Source organism: Pseudorasbora parva, chromosome 1 (assembly GCF_024679245.1).
Source record: "Pseudorasbora parva isolate DD20220531a chromosome 1, ASM2467924v1, whole genome shotgun sequence".
In the NCBI taxonomy this organism is placed as follows: domain Eukaryota; kingdom Metazoa; phylum Chordata; class Actinopteri; order Cypriniformes; family Gobionidae; genus Pseudorasbora; species Pseudorasbora parva.
The window spans coordinates 37,412,308-37,434,617 of NC_090172.1; the positions used below are offsets into that span (position 1 = coordinate 37,412,308).

The 22,310-nt window shown below is 37.5% G+C and overlaps 1 protein-coding gene across 2 annotated transcripts; it reads left to right on the forward strand.

Annotated features, from left to right (window-relative positions):
* Window positions 1–352: 352 nt before the first annotated feature.
* On the forward strand, window positions 353–21,770 carry cyld (cylindromatosis (turban tumor syndrome)). Of its 2 annotated transcripts, XM_067440063.1 has the most exons (16): window positions 353–847; window positions 1,134–1,436; window positions 3,018–3,123; window positions 6,359–6,451; window positions 9,141–9,257; window positions 11,253–11,644; window positions 12,011–12,176; window positions 14,733–14,874; window positions 15,385–15,507; window positions 15,668–15,759; window positions 17,091–17,157; window positions 17,263–17,395; window positions 18,039–18,147; window positions 18,306–18,424; window positions 18,682–18,898; window positions 19,066–21,770. In XM_067440063.1, exons 1-16 carry the CDS (start codon window positions 356–358, stop codon window positions 19,248–19,250), a joined length of 2,856 nt encoding a protein of 951 aa, XP_067296164.1. In that variant the 5' UTR covers window positions 353–355; the 3' UTR covers window positions 19,251–21,770. The 2 variants fall into 2 exon arrangements, with proteins under 2 accessions (XP_067296164.1, XP_067296171.1); XM_067440070.1 differs by lacking the exon at window positions 9,141–9,257.
* The last annotated feature ends 540 nt before the right edge of the window (window positions 21,771–22,310 follow it).

The window sequence follows — 22,310 nt, forward strand, 5'->3', positions numbered from 1 at the left end:
ATTTAGGAATACGATTGTGTGGGTTTTTTAAATCAAGATTGTGGTCCTTTAACAACTAATCATGCAGCTTTATTAGTCAACTAGAAAATATTTAGTCCGAGACGTCCTAAAACCTACTCAAGAACTCAAACAGACAAAAAAGACTTACATCATTCTTAAACCTTTATACTTTCTCTGTCTATTAAATCTCCACTTTCTCTCTTTTTACAGCTTTTTATGTCCATTCAGTCCATCTATCCCTTTCCCATTGAAAAAGTCATGGAAGCTCCCTCTTCGTGGTCCCACTGACACCTGGCGACCCTTTGACCTTCGACGCGTGTTCCTGTCATCTTCAACCCACTCCTGCTATGCAGCCATGAGCTCTGCGCTATGGAGCCAGGAGAAGCCTGCTGGCAGTTTCCGGGACGACTGGCGTTTCTACATTGTGGTGAAGGAGTGCACCGTGGAAAAGCCGGGTCAGAAGACTCTGCGCATCCCACGCGGCAGCCTTGGCCAGGTCTGTCAGGAACGCAACAGCCTCGGTCGCACAATCCCTCCCAGCAAGGGTAAGCGCAGCCTACGCATCCTGGACCAGACCAATGTGGTGGTGAGCGTGGATGAGCGGGACGTGATGGAGCTTGAGGAGAAGCTGGCGGAGCTGCTTTTCCCCATCACCAACTGTGAAGAGCGTTACAGTCTGCTGTGCAACAGAGCGCGCCTGGACAGGGCCCATGACATCACCTGTGGATCAAAAGTCCGAGTACAGCTAAGGTCCGGTGACGAGCCTCTTCCAGGTGTGGTCCGCTTTAAAGGAGCTCTGCTGCCTGACCGAGCACTGAGTGGTATCTGGTTTGGTGTTGAATTACTGGTGAGCAACGCTGTTTGTCTAATTTGCCTTGTTTGTCTGGTTTTGGGTTCACCCAGCCCATGAGCATGTGATCATTACAGGACAAAGCTACATTTGTCTCCTGGGCTTAGCTGGGAGATTTGAATGAACGTAACTGAAGCCAGTAGGCTCTTGTGTGGGTGAAGGCAAGACACAAACATCACATATCAACAGTATCTTTTGTTCATATGGCAAATATGTGAGTTCTTATGTCTGGATTGGTGTAAGCAATGTCTTTTTATCCCCTGAAAACCTTTCTGTTTTTTAGGAGGAAGGTCGGGGTCAAGGTTTCACAGAGGGCTCTTATCAGGGTCAGCAGCTGTTTCGTTGTGAAGATGAATGCGGTGTCTTTGTTGCACTGGATAAACTTGAGCTCTGGGAAGATGAGGATGAGGGGGATCATGTGACCCTAGAGGATAATGACCAGGAAGTGGAAGGCGAGGTACCGCCACTGGAGATCAACTCTCGAGTGTTGGTACAGACACGGGACGGCCCAGAACGGGGGACTGTTATCTTCTGTGACTTACTTCCTGGCAATGAGAGTCTTGGATACTACGTTGGTGTTGATATGGTAAATTAACTAGACTGTTCAGATGGTGAATAACTGTTCTTAGCTGCAAAGTGCTAAGAACTTCACTAAGCGATGTGTCTGTTCAGGCAGGTCAGCTATTTTAGAAGGTTCTTTTTACATGAAGTTTATTATAATAATTATGATTGAAATACTAGAAATATCAATTCTGGCTGATGCAATGAGACAATTATTATTTTTATGATTTGGCTGAGAACCGATAAATTATATTTTGTCTAAATAAATAAACAACAATGTAATGTACAGAATGGAAAATGGATGATCGTTCTGATATTTGATAAAGATCACATTTAACGGTTTTATGAATTTATTAGTGGGGCAACGGTAACGGCAAAGGTAAGAATAAGAGAAATTAGCATGAACGATTATTATATGATTAAAAAAAACCTGTAATGTAAGCATATAAAAATATAAAGTGCCGCCGTACCATACACAAAAGTTTAGTGTATAGATATAATACTTTTAGAAAGATATAATACTTTTATTCAGCAAGGATGCATTCAATTGATGAAAAGCGACAAAAAAAAAAATATATATAAATATATATTACAAAAGATTTCTATTTTAAATAAATGAAGTTTTAAAAAAAAAAGAATCCTGGAAAACAAATGTTTCCAGAGCACCAAATCACCATTTAGAATGATTTCTGAAGGATCATGTGACTGAAGACTGGATGGCTGCTGAAATCTCAGCTTTGTCTCCACATGAATAAATGAATATCGATTCATTTAAAATACAGTTTTTATTGTAATTTCGATCAAATAAAGGCATCCTTTTTGAGTATAAGAGACTTTATAACATTAAATATGTCAGCGTGGAGGGATGGGTTGAAGGAGAGATGTAGAGACAGCTCAGTTTGCTCTGTGTGACCACCATAATGGCGTACTGCCAAATGCTCACACAAGACACAACCAACACGCGCCATTCCACTGTTCTCCTCTTTTCACCCTTTGTTTCTCTCTTCTGTTAAGCTCTTACTGCTCTTCAGCAGAGCTCAGCTGGACTTGCCCTCACTGAGATCTATATAGTGTAGATGTGAATAGCATTTAGGTTTTGAGGAGTTTTATTACTTTTAGTTTGCTATTGGTCTTTAATAATAGATTTTATAGATTCGATTTAATTTGTTTGAGTGTATTTTGTAAGTTAGTAGCCTTTATTATTAGTTCTATTAGGTTTGATGACAAGTTTGACTTTATTTGGTTAAGTAAATGCATAAAATGGCATCAAGGAAAGGGCTGTACATTGGAAATATAGATTAAAACAGATAACAGTGGAGATCTGGCATGTGAAGGGTGTGGGTTTAGAATCCAGAAATCCAGTCGTTCTGATGACTGTGGGTTGTGTAGTGTAGCCATTAGAGAATTACAGCTCTCAGTCAGTGAAATGGGTCCTGTCTGGGTCAGAACAGGAACGCGGAAGATTTCAATTGGGAGATAGAGACAGGGCAACTTTTGTTTGCAGAGTGTTTATTTTAAGGTGGAAATTACAGTGTTGTAGATGTGAATGCTTATGAGATGATCTAGGTCAGGTGCAGTAATAGGGTGCTGTACCTCTCGCCCTCAGGACAATCCCATTGGAGACTGGGATGGGATCATCGACGGTAAACAGCTGTGTAATTTTGCTAGTCTTGAACACACCCGTCTCGTCCCCATCTGTGATGTGATGCCAGGTAAGGGTTCTCACTTCATAGCTCTGTACTAGAATTTATTTTGCCTTTGAGTGTGGTTACTGCAAGAAACCTAGTGAGGTGTACTATTTGTTTCTAGATTGAGTTTGAGCACCTCAGAGGTAAAGTTTTACAAAAGAATAAAAAATTGTAGGAAAATAGTTTTTATAAAGTGTAAAATTAATTTAAAAAAATTAAAAACATTAATTACGTTTATATAAAAATGTATAGTTTATTAAATTGCTTTTCTATGAAGTTATTGTTTATAGATATAGATATTTCATTGTGTGTTTTAGTCTTCAAGTCAGGGTGTAGGCTAAATATTTGTTGTCAGAAAGCGTGTGTGTTTTGTGTGAGTCATGTTAACATGCAGGAAACAGAGGCCCTTTTGTCTAAAGGTCTTGTTTTTGTGAGTGAAGTGTGTGGAGCTTTCTTTGTTCCCTTTATTTATTGATTTGTTTGTTTGTGTGCATGTGTGTGGGCAAGATGTCTTGTCTTGGTTGTTAATGTCTTAAAGCTACTTCTCTTCCTTACTCAATCTTTGAAACTAAAGGAATCTGTAAACACAATTATCATTGTATGGCCTTCTGCGTATGATACACAGGGGCACTTTTTGAGCCATGTATCCAGGCAGTGTTGCAGAATACTGTTGCTTGGGCACTTTCCCATTGAGAATGGGCAACAAATTTCTATCTGGAATGAACAGTGGTGTAGGCCCTGTGTCTCACTGTTTGCTTGTTGACGGCAACATTGCTCAAAAAGTTTCCCTGCGTATAATCACCTAAAGTGTGATACTGTATGGGATACTGTGTATATAAAATACAATAGTTCTTTTTGATTGGCTTAGAGCCTTTTCCAGCTGTGCTATATTTGCACATTTGTGGGTGTTTTCAAACTGATAGGCGTTTATAAATCACACAATGACAATAATTCCCTTCACCCGACCCCACCTCACCTCACCCCACCCCTAAGCCTTACCCACGCTGTGATGTGGGCAAATATGGCAATGCAGTGGAAAACGCCCCTCTGTTTATGGACTCACCCACTGATCTGGTAACTCCTATTACTATCTTGCAGAGACCTATACATGCGATATTCCCCCAGCCGTTTCACTATTTGTATCACTCCGCTTGCGGTGACTGTCATGATGGTCGAGCAAATTTACCAATTTTTTTTTTACAAATTGTTGTGTCACAGAATGTAGTTTTAAGAGTTATGCGAGATTGTAGTTATTTAGACCCCAAATATGTGACTCATGTATAAATATAGCGTGATTCCAACCTGTTTTTCCTTTTGAGGAGTGTTTGTGTCTTGTGAGGACATTCTTGCATGTGTGTTCTGTGTAAACCGCTGTTGGTGAGTTCTTTGTTCAAGTCAAGTGTTTGTTTATCTTGCATCATGTTCATGTTTTGTTTCCTCACTGGACAAGGAAACCCAGGCTGGAATCATGATAAGCACCTATTTTTCAATTTGTTTAGCTGCTTTCACAGATGCAAGCTCCAGGCTGTGAACATCGCTTAAACGCTCATGTACCTGCAGAGAACAGCTTCATCTCGCCCTTTGGGAATTTGCTGTCGGCTTGTACTATGTAGATATTGGTTAAACATGAGATATAATTAATTTGGGGTATATCAAACGGGCCATCTTCGGTCTTATTAATTTATTAAATGCTCCAGATTTTATTATCTATTATTTTCCATAGAAAAATGTATTTGTCTTATATTTAGGATATATTTAACATATCAGATGCAGGTAATACACTCGTTTAGTCGATCTTTCTCTCTCTGTCATGATACCATAACACTACACAATACAGTAAACTTCAATGAAGCGACTCAATGTTCCTTTGTAACTAGTTCTAAATTGTCAATTTTGGATTTGAATCTGTGTCAGAAGATATAGTTCTGCACAAAAGAGGGTTTTTAAATACACTCCTTTGTTGTTTCTTATTTATATACTTGTGCAAATTGTATAAACCCAATATCACACTAATAGCCGTGCGATATGACTACAGTTGGGGTCAGAATTATTGGCAGCCCTGGTAAATATGATCAAATATGGCTGTAAATATAAATCTGCATTTTTTATCATTTTGATCTTTTATTTAATTATAGTAATAAGAATAAGAATAATAATCTAACCTTTTATTAAAGTAAAACAATTGAAAGTGTGGGGTAAAGCACATTATAAAATAATTGGTTTTCTCCAAAACTCATTGGCCGTAATTATTGGTACCCTTTTATTAAATATAATTTTTTTTACCAAGATAACAGCTCTGCGTCTTGTTCTATAATGCCTGATGAGTGTGGAGAACACCTGACTATATATCAAAGACCATTCCTCCACATAGAATCTCTCCAGATCCTTCAGATTCCCAGCTCCATGTTGGTGCTTCTTCAGTTCACCCCACTTATTTTCTATAGGGTTCATGTCAGGAAATTGTGTTGGTTATGGCAGAAGCTTCATTTTGTGCTCAGTGACACATTTGTGGGTTGATTTTAAAGTGTTTATTTTAGATCATTGTCCTAATGGAAGATCCAATCATGGCCCCTTATAAGATTTCTAGCTGAGGCTGCCGGGTTTTGATTTTTTTTATCTGTTTGTGTTTGCTAGAATCCATGGTACCATTGTAACCGAACAAGATGTCCAGGACCTCCAGCAAAAAAATAAAAAAATAAAAAAATAGGCCCACAGTATTAAAGATCATGATGTCATGTTCCTAGTCACCCTGGTGTGCTATGAAATTTAAATATTAATGGGAATATACTTCTATTTTACTGCTTAAAAAAAATCAATGTTTGTCCAATGTTTTTTGGAAAAAAACATTTATTTCATACTGTGATTTCCCATTTTTTTGAACGGTAGATCAAAAGGATAAACAATTCAGATTTTTTTACAGCCATTTTTGATCATATTTACCAGGGATGCCAATTATTCTTACCACAACTGTATATCAGCACGCTGGGATTTACCTACGGCACGAGGCCTGATAGACAGCCATATCGCAATACTACCCGTGTGATATTGCTCATATATGTATATATATTTGGAATGTAGACTTACTGTTATTAGATAAATCCATATGACACAATAACTTAACAAAATCTTGTTGAAAAGTTGAAAAGAGAAAAATATATCCTATGACCCATGTAAGAAAGAGAATCATATGGATTTTAAATGACATGAGTAAATGTTGATGGAACAGGTGAGCAGTTTGCATGTCTTTATTTGCTCACAGAATACTCCATGCAGGATCAGAGACTGCCCAAAGTCTTTCCCTGCAGGGGCAGCAGCGACAAACCTGGCAGCCAGAGCAAACCAAAGAGCAAAGGTAATTCTCCTGTTATATCTATATATAGTATTAGTATGTATGTTTTTACAGCATCAAAACTTTAGATGCCATTGAAATGTATAAATTTTGAGACCACATCAAAGACTAATACTAGCATAATCAGAGTAAATAAAAAGATCTTAAGTAACTATTGAATATAAGGAAACGGTCATTGAAGATAATCAGTTAAGGCCATGAGTGATTTTCTCTTTTTCTTTTGTTGTTTGATTAAAATAAAAGGCACATACAGCAGCAGGTATATCAGGCTAATGTCACTTTGTGTATATTATTGATACACAATAGGATTTTTTTCCGAACTGTTTAATCCAAATGACTAGCAAGAATTGAATATGCAAGATTTCACCAGGAAAGATTTCACCGGTTGTGTGCCATCTGAAAAACTGCCGCTGCCACATCTTGCCGCTTATCACAATTCCACACTCCTTTGAAAATAAACAAGACACTTACAACTGCCAGAAGGATACTTTGCCTGTCCACATCCCGCCTGCCAGACACTATATAATGTGATGTTATATTCATACCTGTCAACACTCCCGTTTTTGCCGGGAGTCTCTCGTATTTCACACCCATCTCCTGCCCCCCTCCCGTTTTGTCATTTCTCCCGGAAATCTCCCGTAATTTGTATGGCCCAAACCTCATTCTTTGAATAATCACAAATATGTTATTTCAAGGTTGTTTAGTTGCCAGATATTGTATAAAACGCCGACTCATACAATCGACACATCACACAAATTTCAAACTATAGTGGCCTCGACCTGGCAACCTAGTTGCGCTGTTGATTTCTGCGCAGGGCGCGGGAAGTTGTATCAAGCATCATTAGTAGAAACCATGGTAGAAACGGGAGAAGACTCAGCTGGTAAATATTTATTTTCTGTAATCCCCTGACTAGTGTTACATTATATGATAACAAGTTTATTCATGCAAATGCTTTTTAAACCACTTAACAATAACACACACAATTATGCCAATATGCTAGTTTTGTTAAGTTTCTTCATAAGAGCAGCCGTAAAAAAGTTAAATAACGTCTTAAATGAGTTTAAAGATGTGTGAGAAAATTAGATGTGTGAGAGAAACACATCTTTTTCGACAGCCGACAGCGTAAGATCTTTTAAAGTGACAGTAACCACTTATAATGACAAAAGAACACAAGTAATTGCTCACTTAATATGCTCTGCTCTTGACTAAATAACTTTAGTACCTTTAATAAGGATTAATCCAGATATAATTCATAACTTATGCAGTGCAAACAGAAAACAATGTATGTATATTTCCTACTTGTTAAGTTCTTGAGCACAGGTACAAATGAAATGTATTGTGGGTTTATGTGAGGATTGTTTTTAAATTCACTTAAATTAAAAGTTATATTTTTTTGAAGCTTAATAAATGTTAATTTGTTATTTTATTTAAGTGTGAATTAAATATTATTTCATAGAGACATCAGAAGTTGTATTACTATCAGTGATACTGGCCTAAAAAGATAAATAGGTTCCATTAAACAAATATTTATGTTGTTTCTACATTAATTTGGAGGCAATATATAAAAAAGTGTTTTTAATGTCAATTAATTAAGATCAATCACAGAAAAAAATATCAATATAGTTAATTAAAAAACGAAGAAACATATTAATTTATATAAAAAATATGTATTAAATTTAGATTTTAAAAAATCTATAAAAAATCTATTTTTTATAAGATTTTATAAAAATCCGGGAGACCCCCGGACCTTTCCATGGGACTCCAGTGGTTCAACCTTAATTCTATGAAGCGATAAAAATGTACTCTCGTCAGTCTCCTACGCAGTTTACATTGGCCAGCTCTTGCGCCAACATCACACGCATGTGTAAGTGTTGCTCACGTGAACAGCATCGGCCAATGGTAAGCCGACGTGCTGGCGTAGCTCTGACGTAACTTGGAAGTGCTGTACTGTATTTACTATGTCAACAGCATTTCCTATGCAATAAAGTTAGCCAATCATAACAGATGCCATGTACTGACAAGCCTTTTTAAAACGGATAATTCAGTCAGCGGGTCAGATTTAAGGTTGAATGAAATATATATATATATATATATATATATATATATATATATATATATATATATATATATATATATATATACACATTTTATATATATATCGTTTTTTGTGCATTTTTTTGCCTCAAGAAACACTACTTTTTAAAAACCATTCTCTATTATCTTAACATGAAATGGATATGACATAATAAGCTTTGCTGAAAACTGCATGACTGGCCTTGGTCGGTCTCTCTCTCTCTCTCTCTCTCTCTCTCTCTCTCTCTCTCTCTCTCTCTCTCTCTCTCTCTCTCGTTTTGTCTCTCACTTACTCACTTACTTTCACGGGCTCTAATGTCATTTGCTGCTGTTTTGCCTTAATTTTAAAGTTTGTCCTAAATTCTTCCCCGATGGATCATGTAAAATCATCACCAAGTAGGAATTTCTGCAAGAATACAAGAATACACACAAATGTCTCAGAGTTGTTATGGTGAAATGAGATCCATGTAAAAATCTAAGATTTAGGTTGATCCCACATGAAGAAACACACACACACACACACACACACACACACACACACACACACACACACACACACACACACACACACACACACACACTGTTTACTGTCTATCTTCCTATCGTGACTTTTATTCAGGGTTAGGCCTGCAGCCTGGCAGTAGGAGCAAGTCTGAGTTTTATTATACACTAAATGGCAGTTCGGTCGATCACCCTGCCCAGTCCAAAGCCAAAAGCACATGGTACATAGATGAAGGTAATCAATAATCAGTACAAATGGAAGACTGCGGAACTCTAATGATAAACATCTTAACAGCAAGGTGCCGTCCTGCAAATATCTACCCTTAAATTAGACTTAATTTAACACTTGACTTTAGGTTCCTTTAATTATCTTGTCATGAATAAGTTATCACATGTTAATCAATGCCTTTGAATACACCAGCCGTGATTTTAAAAGCAACTTGCTGCTGAGATCTTTTATTAGGAGTCACTGTGACATGAGTGGCATGCGACTTCATAGCATGACATCATTGATCAGAATATGAACATCTCCGGTGTTATCCTGAATGTTCTATACAGACATTTGTGTTTGCATTTCAAATTCGCTATATGGCAATACAAAAATAATGAATTAAAAAAGTTAAATTACATTTATTTATTTATTTAATTTTATTTACTATTTATTAGTTGCAGCCTAAACGAAATTTTTAGTATTTATACCTAGTTTTGTTTGTATGATTTGTGAAAGCCTTATATTTTTGGTATTGCTGGTACACTCAAGCCATATCTCCACTCATCCGTTGTGTAAGTGTGTGTGTGATCGTATATGTGTGTGTGTATGTGTATTTGGTGTTAAACATATTGGGAGACTTTATTCCTTACAACATTGCTTTCATCTGTGTAACTATTTCATATTTCACGCCACATAATACTAACATGCACTATTGGAGGAAGTTGCAAGGGTGGTCTGTGATTGGTTAAAGGGATAGTTCACTTTAAAATGAAAATTTTGTCATCCTTTACTCACCCTCAAGTTGTTTCAAACCTGCATGGATTTTTTTTCTTAAGCTGAACACAAGGGAAGATATTTTGAAGAATGTCAGTAACCAAACAGTGAACTGAAGCCATGACTTCCATAGAAAGAAAAAAAATATACTATAAAAGTCAATGGCTCCAGTTCACTGTTTGGTTACTGACATTCTTCAAAATATCTTCCCTTGTGTTCAGCTAAAGAAAAAAATTCATGCAGGTTTGAAACAACTTGAGGGTGTGTAAGGGATGACAGAATTTTCATTTTAAAGTGAACTATCCCTTTAAGGGGTTTATATTGTGTTTGGGGCCTGTACTTCTTTTCATCTCATTCATTTCGTCTGTTCACCACATTTCTTATGATTGATTCCTATGGTGACACTTTCCTGTAGCTCATAACAATGTTTACCAATATCTTCATATTGTATGTGTTGGTAAGTGCTTCAGTGAGGAGGAAATAACCAGCACTGATCAACTCTGAGAGGACATCATATTTTTGCATTGTTTTAGTATATATCACACTACTGTTCAAAAGTTTGGGTTAGGAAGATTTGAACAAAATTCATACATAGATAATTAAAGCAGTAAAAAGTAAAGTAATTCATGTTTTTCAGTATTATTTGATGAATAGAAAGTAAAAAAGAGCAACTACTTTTTTACATTCTATTCATCAAAGAACAGTGATAAAAATGTTTGTCATATTGTCAAACTTTTCTATCAGCATATTAAAATGATTTCTGGAGGATCATGCATGAATAGCTGAGTAATGGCTTTGCCATTGCAGATTATATATATATATATATATATATATATATATATATATATATATATATATATATATATATATATATATATATATATATATATATATATATATATTTAAAGAAATAAAGAAATAAAAATGTAATAATATTTAACAATGTTAGTAGTTACTATATAACTGTTATTATTTACTGTAGTTTTGATCAAATAATTGTTTACAAAAATCTTACTGAGCTTAAACTTTTGAACGGCAATGTTTAAATGTAAATCTTCTTAATAAATTATGACTGTTTCATTTAAGCCATTTGAACCATGTATTATAATTTCGTAACATTAGCTGTGATGTCTTCTGATGGTTTATACTGATTAATCAGTTTCTGGTCCTTCACACTGATGCATCTTCTGGTTATTATGACCTCTTGGTACGACCTCTCATTTCTTTGGCTTTGTTTCTTGGTAGTCGGTGAGGACCCGGCCAAATCCCTCACGGACATGCCCCCAGACTTCAACCCAAGCTCATCCCCCTCTCGAGCTCCACCCACAACTACTTCGCTTTCCAATGATAACAAGTTCCACTCCCTGCCCTTCAGCTTGAGCCGCAAAGTTGGCTCCAATGGGAGCATGAGCCACGGCCCCCTCTCCCTGTCTGCTGGCTCAGTGATGGGGGATCAGCAGGAGGTCTTGCCACCTGCTACCACGCCTGTCCAGAGGCCCCCATCACCACCACAAGGCCAGCCAGGGTTAGAGGTCGGGTCAATGGTGGAGGTCAAAGAGAACCCACCGCTGTGTGGGGTCATCCGTTGGGTTGGTCTACCTCCAGGACTACAAGAGCCACTAGCTGGTCTAGAGCTGGTCAGTAGATTCATGTGTGTATCTGTACTGTAACTATACTAATAGTTTTCTACATTGATAATAGTAAGAAATGTTTCTTGAGCACCAAATCAGCATATTAGAATGATTTTAAGATTGGAGTAATGATGCATAATTTAGCTTTGCCATCACAGGAATAAATTACAATATAATATTTTTTTAATATTTTAAATTGTATGAATATTTCACTATATTATTGTTTTTACTGTATTTTTGATCAAACAAGCACCGTCTTGGTGAGCATAAGAGGCTTATTTCCAAAACATAAAAAATCTTACCAACCCCAAACTGGTGAAAGGTCTATGTTAGTGCTATATTATAAACAATTTGTTTTTTATGTGTGTTTAGGAGGAGGAGTGTGTGGGCTGCACCGATGGCACATTTAAAGGGATTCGTTATTTCACGTGTCCACCAAAGAAAGCTCTGTTTGTCAAACTGAAGTGTTGCAGGCCAGATTCCCGATTCCCATCCTTGCATCATTCACCCAACCCCATAGAACGATGCAACTCCATAGGTAATAAACACACTTGATGTGTCAGTGCATATTGTTATGATAAGCCTACAGTCATGTTTACATTACATTTAGTCATTTAGCAGATGCTTTTATCCAAAGTGTGAACAATAAAAGCAGTCAAAGCAACAATAGGGCAACAATGTGTAAGTGCTGTGACAAGTCCCAGTTAATCTAGCATAGTACATTTAGTTTTTGTTGTATTTATTATTAAATAAAAATATATAGATATTCAAAATAGTATAGTAAGTTTTAGTAAGTTTTGACAAAATAGATGCGTCTATAGCCGTTTTTTGAATATGGCTTCAGCAGTTCGGGTTGAGTTAGGCAGGTCATTCCACCAGCAGGGAACAGTCTAGATAAAGGTCAGTGAAAGTGATTTTGTGCCTCTTTTGGGAATGCACCACAAGACGGCATTCACTTGCAGAACGCAATCTTCTGGAGGACACACACAAGTCGTGAGTTTAAGTATGGGGTGCAGAGCCAGTGGTCGTTCTGTAGGCAAACATCAGTGCCTTGAATTTGATGTGAGCAGCAATTGACAACCAGTTCAAGTTTATGAGGAGAGGTGTGACGTGCGCTCTCTTCGGCTCGTTAAAAACCACTCGCGCTGCTGCATTCTGGATCAGTTGTAGAAGCTTGACAGTACATTCTGGAAGGCCTGCCAAGAGAGCATTACAATAGTTCCTGTCTGGATAGAACAAGAGCTTGAACAAGGAGTTGTTTAGCATGCTCTGATAGGAAAGGCATGATCTAGAGCAGAAATTGCAGTTACATTAACTCATTAAAGGGCAGGTTATAGTTCACTTTCCACATTCCACTCTTTCTAGTACATAATTGAGAGTTAAATCTCGTAAAAGTATACTTTGTTGACCCTGAACACGGATAGATGCATTCGGCGTGTACACTATACACTACCCTAGTGGACCTGTGTTTTTGAGTGCTAAAATGACTTGTTGATGATTTAAAATTGCATTAAGAAGATTTCACGACCTGGAGCCAAATACAGCCAAGGTAAATGTACTTTTGGCTTAACAATAAATGAACCAGCATTCCAGAAGGTTTCAAATGTGAACCTTGTATTTTTGTTAAAGAAATGTTTATTTTTGTTCTTTTGTGGGGATACTTTTTAAAGTGGATTCACATTCAGGTTATGTGTTACAGACATGTGGATGAAGTTTGCATTGTAGTTTACAGTACTTTACTGATAGTTGTATCACATCCTTTTCTCATATCTTTTCGTGAATCCTACGTAAGCTTACTTCACTATAGTAAAACCGTTAGAGTAAAACTTTGCACAGACAAGAGTAGGAAGTGATTCTGTCACACAGATAATGTTAACATGCCCATAAATAAGTTTTGTAACTATACTTATAGCATGCATTTTTATATTGTATATTTTTGTAAATTGAAGGTTGAAGTTGACATTTTGTGGTGGAGTGGGGAAAAAAAGTATTTAGTCAGCCACCAATTATGCAAGTTCTCCCACTTAAAAAGATGAGAGGCCTGTAATTTTCATCATAGGTACACTTCAACTATGAGAGACAGAATGAGAAACAAAATTCAGAAAATCACATTGTCTGATTTTTAAGAATTTATTTGCTAATTATGGTGGAAAAATAATTATTTGGTCAATAACAAAAGTTAATCTCGATACTTCGTTATATACCCTTTGTTGGAAATTACAGAGGTCAAACGTTTTTTTTTTGTGAGTCGCCACAAGGTTTTTCCACATTGTTGCTGGTAGTTTGGCCCAGTCCTCCATGGAGATCTCCTCTAGAACAGTGATGTTTTGGGGCTGTCACTGGGCAACACAGATTTTCAGCTCCCTCCAAAGATTTTCTATGGGGTTTAGATCTGGAGACTAGCTATGCCACTACAGGACCTTGAAATGCTTTTCACGAAGCCACTCCTTTGTTGCCCGGGTGGTGTGTTTGGGATCATTGTCATGCTGAAAGACCCAGCTACATTTCATCTTCAATGCCCTTGCTGATGGAAACAGGTTTTTACTCAAAATCTCACAATACATGGCCCCATTCATTCTTTCATTTACACCGATCAGTTGTTCTGGTCCCTTCGCAGAAAACAGCCCCAAAGCATGATGCTTCCACCCCAATGGTTCATAGTAGGCATGGTGCAACTCAGAATTCTTTCTCCTCCAAAAAACGACAAGTTGAGTTTTTACCAAAAAGTTCTATTTTGGTTTCATCTGACATTCCCATTCCTCTTCTGGATCATCCAAATGCCCTCTAGCAAACTTCAGATGGGCCCGGACATGTACTGACTTAAGCAGGGGACACGTCTAGCACTACAGGATTTGAGTCCCTGGCAACATATGATGAAAATGATAGGCCTCTCTCATCTCTTTAAGTGGGAGAACTTGCACAATTGGTGGCTGACTAAATACTTTTTTTGCCCTACTGTATATGTAGTAATTATGTGACACATGCTGTCAGTAGAGCTTAACATGTATTGGTGTCAGAATCCATTTTTTTAAATCTCAGAGAATTGAAGCTCAAATTGTACTTGACTGATATGACTTAGTATGTTTTACTGCAGCTTTTGGGGGTTATCTGAGTGAAGTAGTTAATGAGAACACTCCTCCTCGGACGGAGAATGACGGTTTGGAGGTGATGGTGGGGAAGAAGAAAGGAATTCAAGGACATTATAACTCCTGCTATCTGGACTCTACTCTGTTCTGGTAAACACACACACACACACACACACACACACACACACACACACACACACACACACACACACACACACACACACTCACACTCACACTCACACTCACACTCACACTCACACTCACACACACACACGGCTGTAGGATGTCTACAAACTGAAAGGTTGGTGGTTCAATCCCCGGTTCCACCTGACCAAGTGTCGAAGTGTCCATGAGCAAGACACCTAACCTCCGCTGCTCCTGACGAGCTGGATTGCGCCTTTTTGGCTGACATCGCCGTCAGTGTATGAATGGGCGATGTATAAATAAAAATGTAAAGTGCTTTGGATGGCCATATGGTCTGTTAAAAGCGCTATATAAATGCAGTCCATTTACCATTTACACGAGTTAAATGTTTATTTCTTTACGCATTACATATTTCATTTGATTGACATGAGTGCAATCCATGCTTATCAGATTATAAACTAATATTTAATGTTACATTTGTAAATATGTATTCTTCTGTCTCTCTCTGTATGCCAGTCTATTCTCTTTTAGTTCTGTGTTGGATACAGTACTTCTAAGGCCAAGATCCAAGACCGATGTAGAATATTACAAAGAGACTCAAGAGTTACTGCGCACAGAAATAGTCAACCCTCTACGAATGTGAGTGAAACAGTTTATTACCACACATTATTTGGCTGCTTAATCTCTTTTAGCCAATATAGCATTGTGCATCTAAATATTTATCTAGGTATTCTTTACTTATTCTCTGTGACTGACCTGGTTATAATCTTTTATTAATCTGTCTGTGTGTATTTGTTAGACATGGCTACGTGTGTGCCACTAAAATCATGAAACTTAGGAGGATATTGGAGAAAGTGGAGGCGGCGTCAGGATTCACATCAGAAGAGAAGGGTGAGAAAAGTCTCACTGTAGTTCATGTCACACTGTAGAAGAAATGTATTAACACTGCCCTCTGTGGGTGCAAACAGAAACTGATTACATTTTTATTCAGCAGAGTTGTTTTCATTTTGAGCGTCTGCAATATTAAGGAACAACACAAATAGAGAATTAATTATTAGAGGTGCATCAACATGATTTTTACAGGAAATGTTGATACTACAATGTATTGGATGGAAAGCAGTACTTTATAATACAAAATAGGAAAAAGTAATGTTGTCAGCTACACAATATAGCTGCAAGACTATGTCAGACTTTCATAATATTGTTATATGAGCTCTTAGATGTTTAAATATAAAACATGCTATCCCCTCAGAAACTGTTATTATTATTTACTTTTATGTTGAGTACATCCTGTTGTTTTAGGGAACATTGTGCTTCCATACTGAAACATATGTGACATCGGTTATATGTATGTTTTTATTTATTTATATTGTGCTGGTTTTAACCCTTTGAGGGAAACTTTTATTCAGTTAACTCTTTTGAAGTCATTTTAACATAGTTAAAAGAGTTTTCAGCAAAAAATAAATGGTAATGATGAAGTATACCATAAAATGTTCTCGCCATGAATATAGCCTCATAAGCTGGCATGCATGGTGTTAAACACAAACAAACATGTCCACTTTGTGATTTTATAACGCTATCGCACACGGCCCTGTAATGACACACAGAACATGCAATTCTTTGTATAAGCAAAATGTAAAATGTTACATGTAAAGTCATTCATTATAAGGATGCTATTTTTTTGTTTTCAAAACCTAATTGTTCATCAAAACACAGACACTATATTGATCTAGACTAGAGCACTAAAATGCATTTAATGCAAAATATTGATTTTACAGTATGTATAATGGCACATAATTATGGCACTAAAACATGATCATAATATGGGCCCATTTTATATAGGCTACTTCTGTAGTCTTTAACTACCATGTAATAACTTTGAATCATTTGATATAATGCACTTATTGTGTAAATACAGGTTTTTACATTGTACTTGTATTTAAAAAAATACCTGCATGTAATTAAATTTGTAAGTAATTTCTGTTACTACCTGACTCCTAGCCTTAACCCACCCTAAAACCTACTCAAACCATGAAACATGTCCCTGACTTTACCATTACTTTACTATTCCACCTCAATTGCAGCAAGTGTTTTGTAAAAATATTTTTTATAAATATTTGCATATTAATACAAATAATTATGAAAGGAATTGAAATAAGTTCTTTTGATTTGCATTTTGTTTTGAATGGTGTGAATTGTAACATGTTATACTCCCTGTTTAGATCCTGAGGAGTTCCTCAACATCCTGTTTCATCACATCCTGAGAGTCGACCCTCTTCTCAAACTTCGGTGCGCCTCTCACACACCCTTCAAATCAAATCCATGTTAGAATCAGCATATTTGGGAACTGCCCTAGTAATAAAAAGTGGTGTTTTAATTGTTTATCTTATTCAGGTCTGCAGGGCAGAAGGTTCAGGACTGTTACTTCTATCAAATATTTATGGACAAGAAAGATAAAGTTCTGGTGCCAACCAGCCAGCAACTTCTAGAGTGGTCCTTCATCAACAGTGATCTTAAATTTGCAGAGGTATGTACAGAAGGCATGCTCTTAACCAGAGGGCAATTTTACTTCCATGTTTTATTGTTCTTTACAATATTTTTTACTGTAAACATTTTTTTCTAAAACAAATAAAATTCATATACAAATAAATAAATAAATAAAAACTCACAAAGGATTTATTTATTAGATAAATAATACAGTAAAAAAAAAAGAATATTTTCTTATTTTCTAAAAAGAAAGTTTTCTATTTGAATATATTTTAAAATTGAATTTATTCCTGTGATGATAAAGCAGCGTCTTCCAGTCTTCAGTGTCGCATGATCCTTTACAAATCACCCCAAACTTTTGAATGGTAGTGTAGTTATTTTAATGTAGTTACAATAACTTCAGTTATATTTGTTTAATTCTACTTACTGGTTAAATCAATTTGAGGAACTATTTATGAACTTTTACATTTATGTCACATGATTACTATTACTACTACTACTACTACTATTATTTTATAAATTTGATGTTGAATTTCTCCAAATGAGCACATAGAACAAACACAAAATTAAAAAAGAAAGCTGCATTCAGAGAAGAATATACAAATTTCAAATAGTGTTGGATAGTGTTGTGTGAGGACAAATAAAGGGGTGTGACATGTTCTTGTGTGTTTGTTTCTGTCCAGGCCCCTTCTTGCCTTATAATTCAGATGCCTCGCTTTGGGAAGGACTTTAAGATGTTTAACAAGATCTTCCCTTCTTTGGAGCTTGACATCACAGATCTATTAGATGACAGTGAGTCAGTTCAATAACTAAATGGATTTGTGCAGTTATTTGAATACCTTTCCACATACCAAAATAATGAATCTGTGTTAGAGATAAAGATCTAATTTTGTTGCAATATGCATCATTCGGCGTTTAAAGGGAAAGGATATAACAAATGTTTTTGTCAGCCCCTAGAGAATGTCGAATCTGTGGTGGTTTAGCTTTTTACGAGTGCAGAGAGTGCTACGAAGATTGTGACATCACACCAGGAAAGATCAAGCAGTTCTGTGAAAAGTGCAATACACAGGTAGGAGACATGGACATTTAAGCATAAATGTGCACTTTTAGCTCTATGAAAATTCAATTATCTTGTTTGCAGTACCTTTAATATCCACTAGATGGAGGCTTTTCCAAATAAATCGCTGTTCAAATGCATTTACCCAAGTGTAGACAACTATAACAGTTCCTTACCGTGGTTAAATATACATTCATGTGCATATTCGTGTACATGTTTTTTTTCTGAATATTTGACACTTGGTATGTGTTCACTTCCTGGACCTTTAGGTACATCTGCACCCACGGCGTAAGTCTCATCGCTATGTTAAGTTATCCGTCCCTAAAGAGCTTCAGGAGTCAGTTTGGAGACAGGGATCTTACCCTCACCAGCAGATGGAGTTATTTGCTGTGCTCTGCATTGAGACGAGCCATTATGTCGCCTTTGTCAAATACGGAACCGCAGATTCTGCCTGGCTGTTCTTCGATAGTATGGCTGACCGCGACGGTACAGATGACTTATAAACCTTTTTTGTGTTATTGTTTTTTAATCATAAATGATTTCAATTGAACTTTCGCTCTCTTGTGAGTCACAATAATACATTGACGCATTATTATTTTATTGAATTTTTTATAATTAACTTTCTAACTTGTTTTCTCTGTTCTTGGTGGCAGGTGGTCAGAACGGGTTTAACATCCCACAGGTGTCCCCGTGCCCAGAAGTAGGGGCCTATCTGAAGATGACTCCAGAGGAACTCCACGCGCTGGACCCCAAGAACATCCAGGGCTATGCACGCAGACTTCTCTGTGACGCCTATATGTGCATGTACCAGAGTCCTTCCATGAGCCTCTATAAATAGAGAGGGGGAAATAAAGAAGGACGGAAAGGTAGGAAAGAGAATGGCCGAGAAGGAGAGAGATGATGGAACGAGGGAACAGAGGAAAGGGGCTGCGGTGGAGAGAGAACCAGGAAGAAAAAAAAGAAGAAGAAAAGTGCACAGCAAGACGCACTCAAGATTGAATATCCTATGTCCAGTTGCCTCATCCTCTCTTCTGCATCTCTCTGTACATACCGCAGAGTAAATATGGCCATACGAGTGAAGGCGAGATCAAGAGAATGAACGAAAAAGCCTATTTGCACTGTGTGAGAGCGTATGTGTTTGTGTGTGTTTGTTGTTGTTGTTGTTTTCTCTGATTTGTGCCGTCTTTGACTGAGCTCAAACTCTTGAGTGTGCGAAGTGGCGTTTTTGCTATTTGGACACAGAGAGAACCCGCTATCTTTCCATATCACAGACACTCACTCACCTGACGGCTTAACGTTCGCCACCTTCCGCCAGAACAGATTCCTCCAAACGGCAACATACTCTACCCCTGTAAATGAAGGCTTGGACGAATGACCGAAACGAGACGTTTCCCTTCTGTCTGAATGCCTCCACTCATCACGACCCATCTTAATGCACTGCAGCATCCAGCATTAATTATAGTTGAGACGGACTGTGTAGCCCCTGTTTTTTGCCTTTATATTTTGCTGTGAAGTCTTTGTCAGGTGTGTTCACATACAGCATAGCCCTCGACTGCCATGCACTGGTCCGACGAATGAGATGATTAAGCACACAATTTTTGTTTTGACATGAAGAATAATGTAATCGAGCTTTTTCTTGTTGAATTAGGATTTTTAATTTGATTTTATTATAATTAGTTTTTTTATAAATATAGATATTATTGTTATTTTAAATATCACAACAAATAATAGCAGCTCCCCAGGCCATGCTCTCGAAGTGAAATAAATATCAGTAATTTACTTATTACAGATACAAGTCAAATTTTGCAAGTATTACGATATTCAAAAAGTTATAGTTTTGAAGTTAAGGACATGCTCATGTTATAAAGAGCTGATTCAAGTTCCTGTTTGTATATGACATGCTCTGGTTGAGTGTTCACTGCTGAGGTTGAATGGGCAAGAGCTGTCTCACGCTATACTGCAGCACTGTTGGCTAATTTGCAGTAACACTGTTCATCGAGATACTGGTTTGATGTACCATGCACACTTTACCTGTAGGTTACTGGATTGTTTACACAGCCTGGTTATAACTGAAGAGCTTTGAAAAGAAACATGCATTGGGATTATTTTTTAATCTCGGCTAATGTAACCGTACACTATGGGAGAGATTCTCCGTGTAGCTGTAACAGGAGAAAGGATGACGACTGGTGTACTTGTGTAAAATGAAGCCAGGTGGACTTTATTATCTCTGTGCTGTTCTCTTAAATGTTAACTAAATTAAAACGCCATTTTGAAAACAGCTTTTGTGGTAATGGCTGCTCTGCTTTTGATTTGCTCATTGGGATTATGTTTGGTAAAGTGTGTGTGTGTGTGTGTGTGTGTGTGTGTGTGTGTGTGTGTGTGTGTGTGTGTGTGTGTGTGTGTGTGTGTGTGTGTGTGTGTGTGTGTGTGGTTTAAACTGAATTGAAGACAAGCAAAAGGACGGAGTGCAGTTTGTGTGTGTGTGTGTGTGTGTGTGTGTGTGTGTGTGTGTGTGTGTGTGTGTGTGTGTGTGTGTGTGTGTGTGTGTGTGTGTGTGTGTGTGTGTGTGTGTGTGTGTGTGAATATTTACCTTGAAAAGTTGACAGATGTGCCACCAAGCTGTGAGAATCTCTGTCTTCGCATGTCACCGAGATGTGTGCAGCATTTGTGCTTTGATGCCAGCAGTGTTTTCATCTGCCACGTGTGTGAGAGTGTTTGTAGACTGTCTTCAGCAGGCAGACGAGCGAGGTGTGTTTGGATGTCCATTGCCTTCAGTGTTGTCATAAGTCTTGCGAGTGTTTGTGTGGGGATTTGTCTACTGCCAGCGGTGATGCTGCTTTCACCTGTCACCTGTGTGGATCTCATTAACATGGTGTCACGACCAGGGCATGATGTGGTCTCGGATGCAAACACACCAATGCTGGACAGATGGGGCTGATGTGTAGTGAAGGCTCAGTAACTGGACACGCGCACACATACACACTCACACACAGAGAAAGAGACACACCATGTTGCGTCCCTGCCCCTGATGACCTCGTATGGTCTTGGCCATTATGTTTAATTGTACCAGTAGATGTAGCAATATAAATTTCTGGGTTATTTTAATGTGTCCTTGTTATGGTATAATTGTGTAAATAAGTACTGAGTATGTACATTAACAGCATGTTTAGGGTTTGGTTTAATGTTAGCTGCTAGTAATTATCGATCATTTACTCTTGTTACAATGTAAATACATCTAACAAGGACATATTAAAAGTGTTGATCGTCGACTGTACATTTGGATTCTCAATTAGTCTGTTGGTGTTTTATAAATCAGGTTTCTCGCCAATAAAAATGTATATACTCTACTTAACTCAAACCCATTGCTGCCTTTTAGTCTTGTCGTCTCCTGTCCATTTCAAGCCTGTGAAATGCACAATTGCCATGCAAGTATTTGTCGCCACAACAGCTGGCTCACAATGCTCTCTTGTAGCTTTATGCCGTGGCATATGCCTGCCGTGTGCCACGTGCTAATTTAGCCTACGTTGGCGCTACCTGACCAGATGGAGAACAGTATTGCCATTCTCACCATTAGACTATCGCCTTGGGGGTGAATGTCAAATAAAATCAAAGCATATGGATTCCTTCTCTGTCAACTTTGATTCTGACAAACAGAAGATCTGCTGTTGTTAGAGGTTTACCTCAGCCTTTCGATGAGAGTTTAGTAACATAATGATTGGTTTCATGTGTGCTTTTGCTATTTGGACTCAAAAAATGATTTTGCTGCTTATTCAATTGACTTAAAGGGTTAGTTCACCCAAAAATGAAATTTATGTCATTAATGACTCACCCTAATGTTGTTCCACACCCGTAAGACCTCTGTTCATCTTCGGAACACAGTTTAAGATATTTTATATTT

Bases quoted from the DNA above. Each gene is read 5' to 3' on its own strand.
- cyld (XM_067440063.1), top strand. From the start codon at position 356: ATGAGCTCTGCGCTATGGAGCCAGGAGAAGCCTGCTGGCAGTTTCCGG. The intron at 9,258-11,252 runs GTAATCAATAAT...GTTTCTTGGTAG, and splicing joins CACATGGTACATAGATGAAG to TCGGTGAGGACCCGGCCAAA. The intron at 11,645-12,010 runs GTCAGTAGATTC...ATGTGTGTTTAG, and splicing joins CACTAGCTGGTCTAGAGCTG to GAGGAGGAGTGTGTGGGCTG.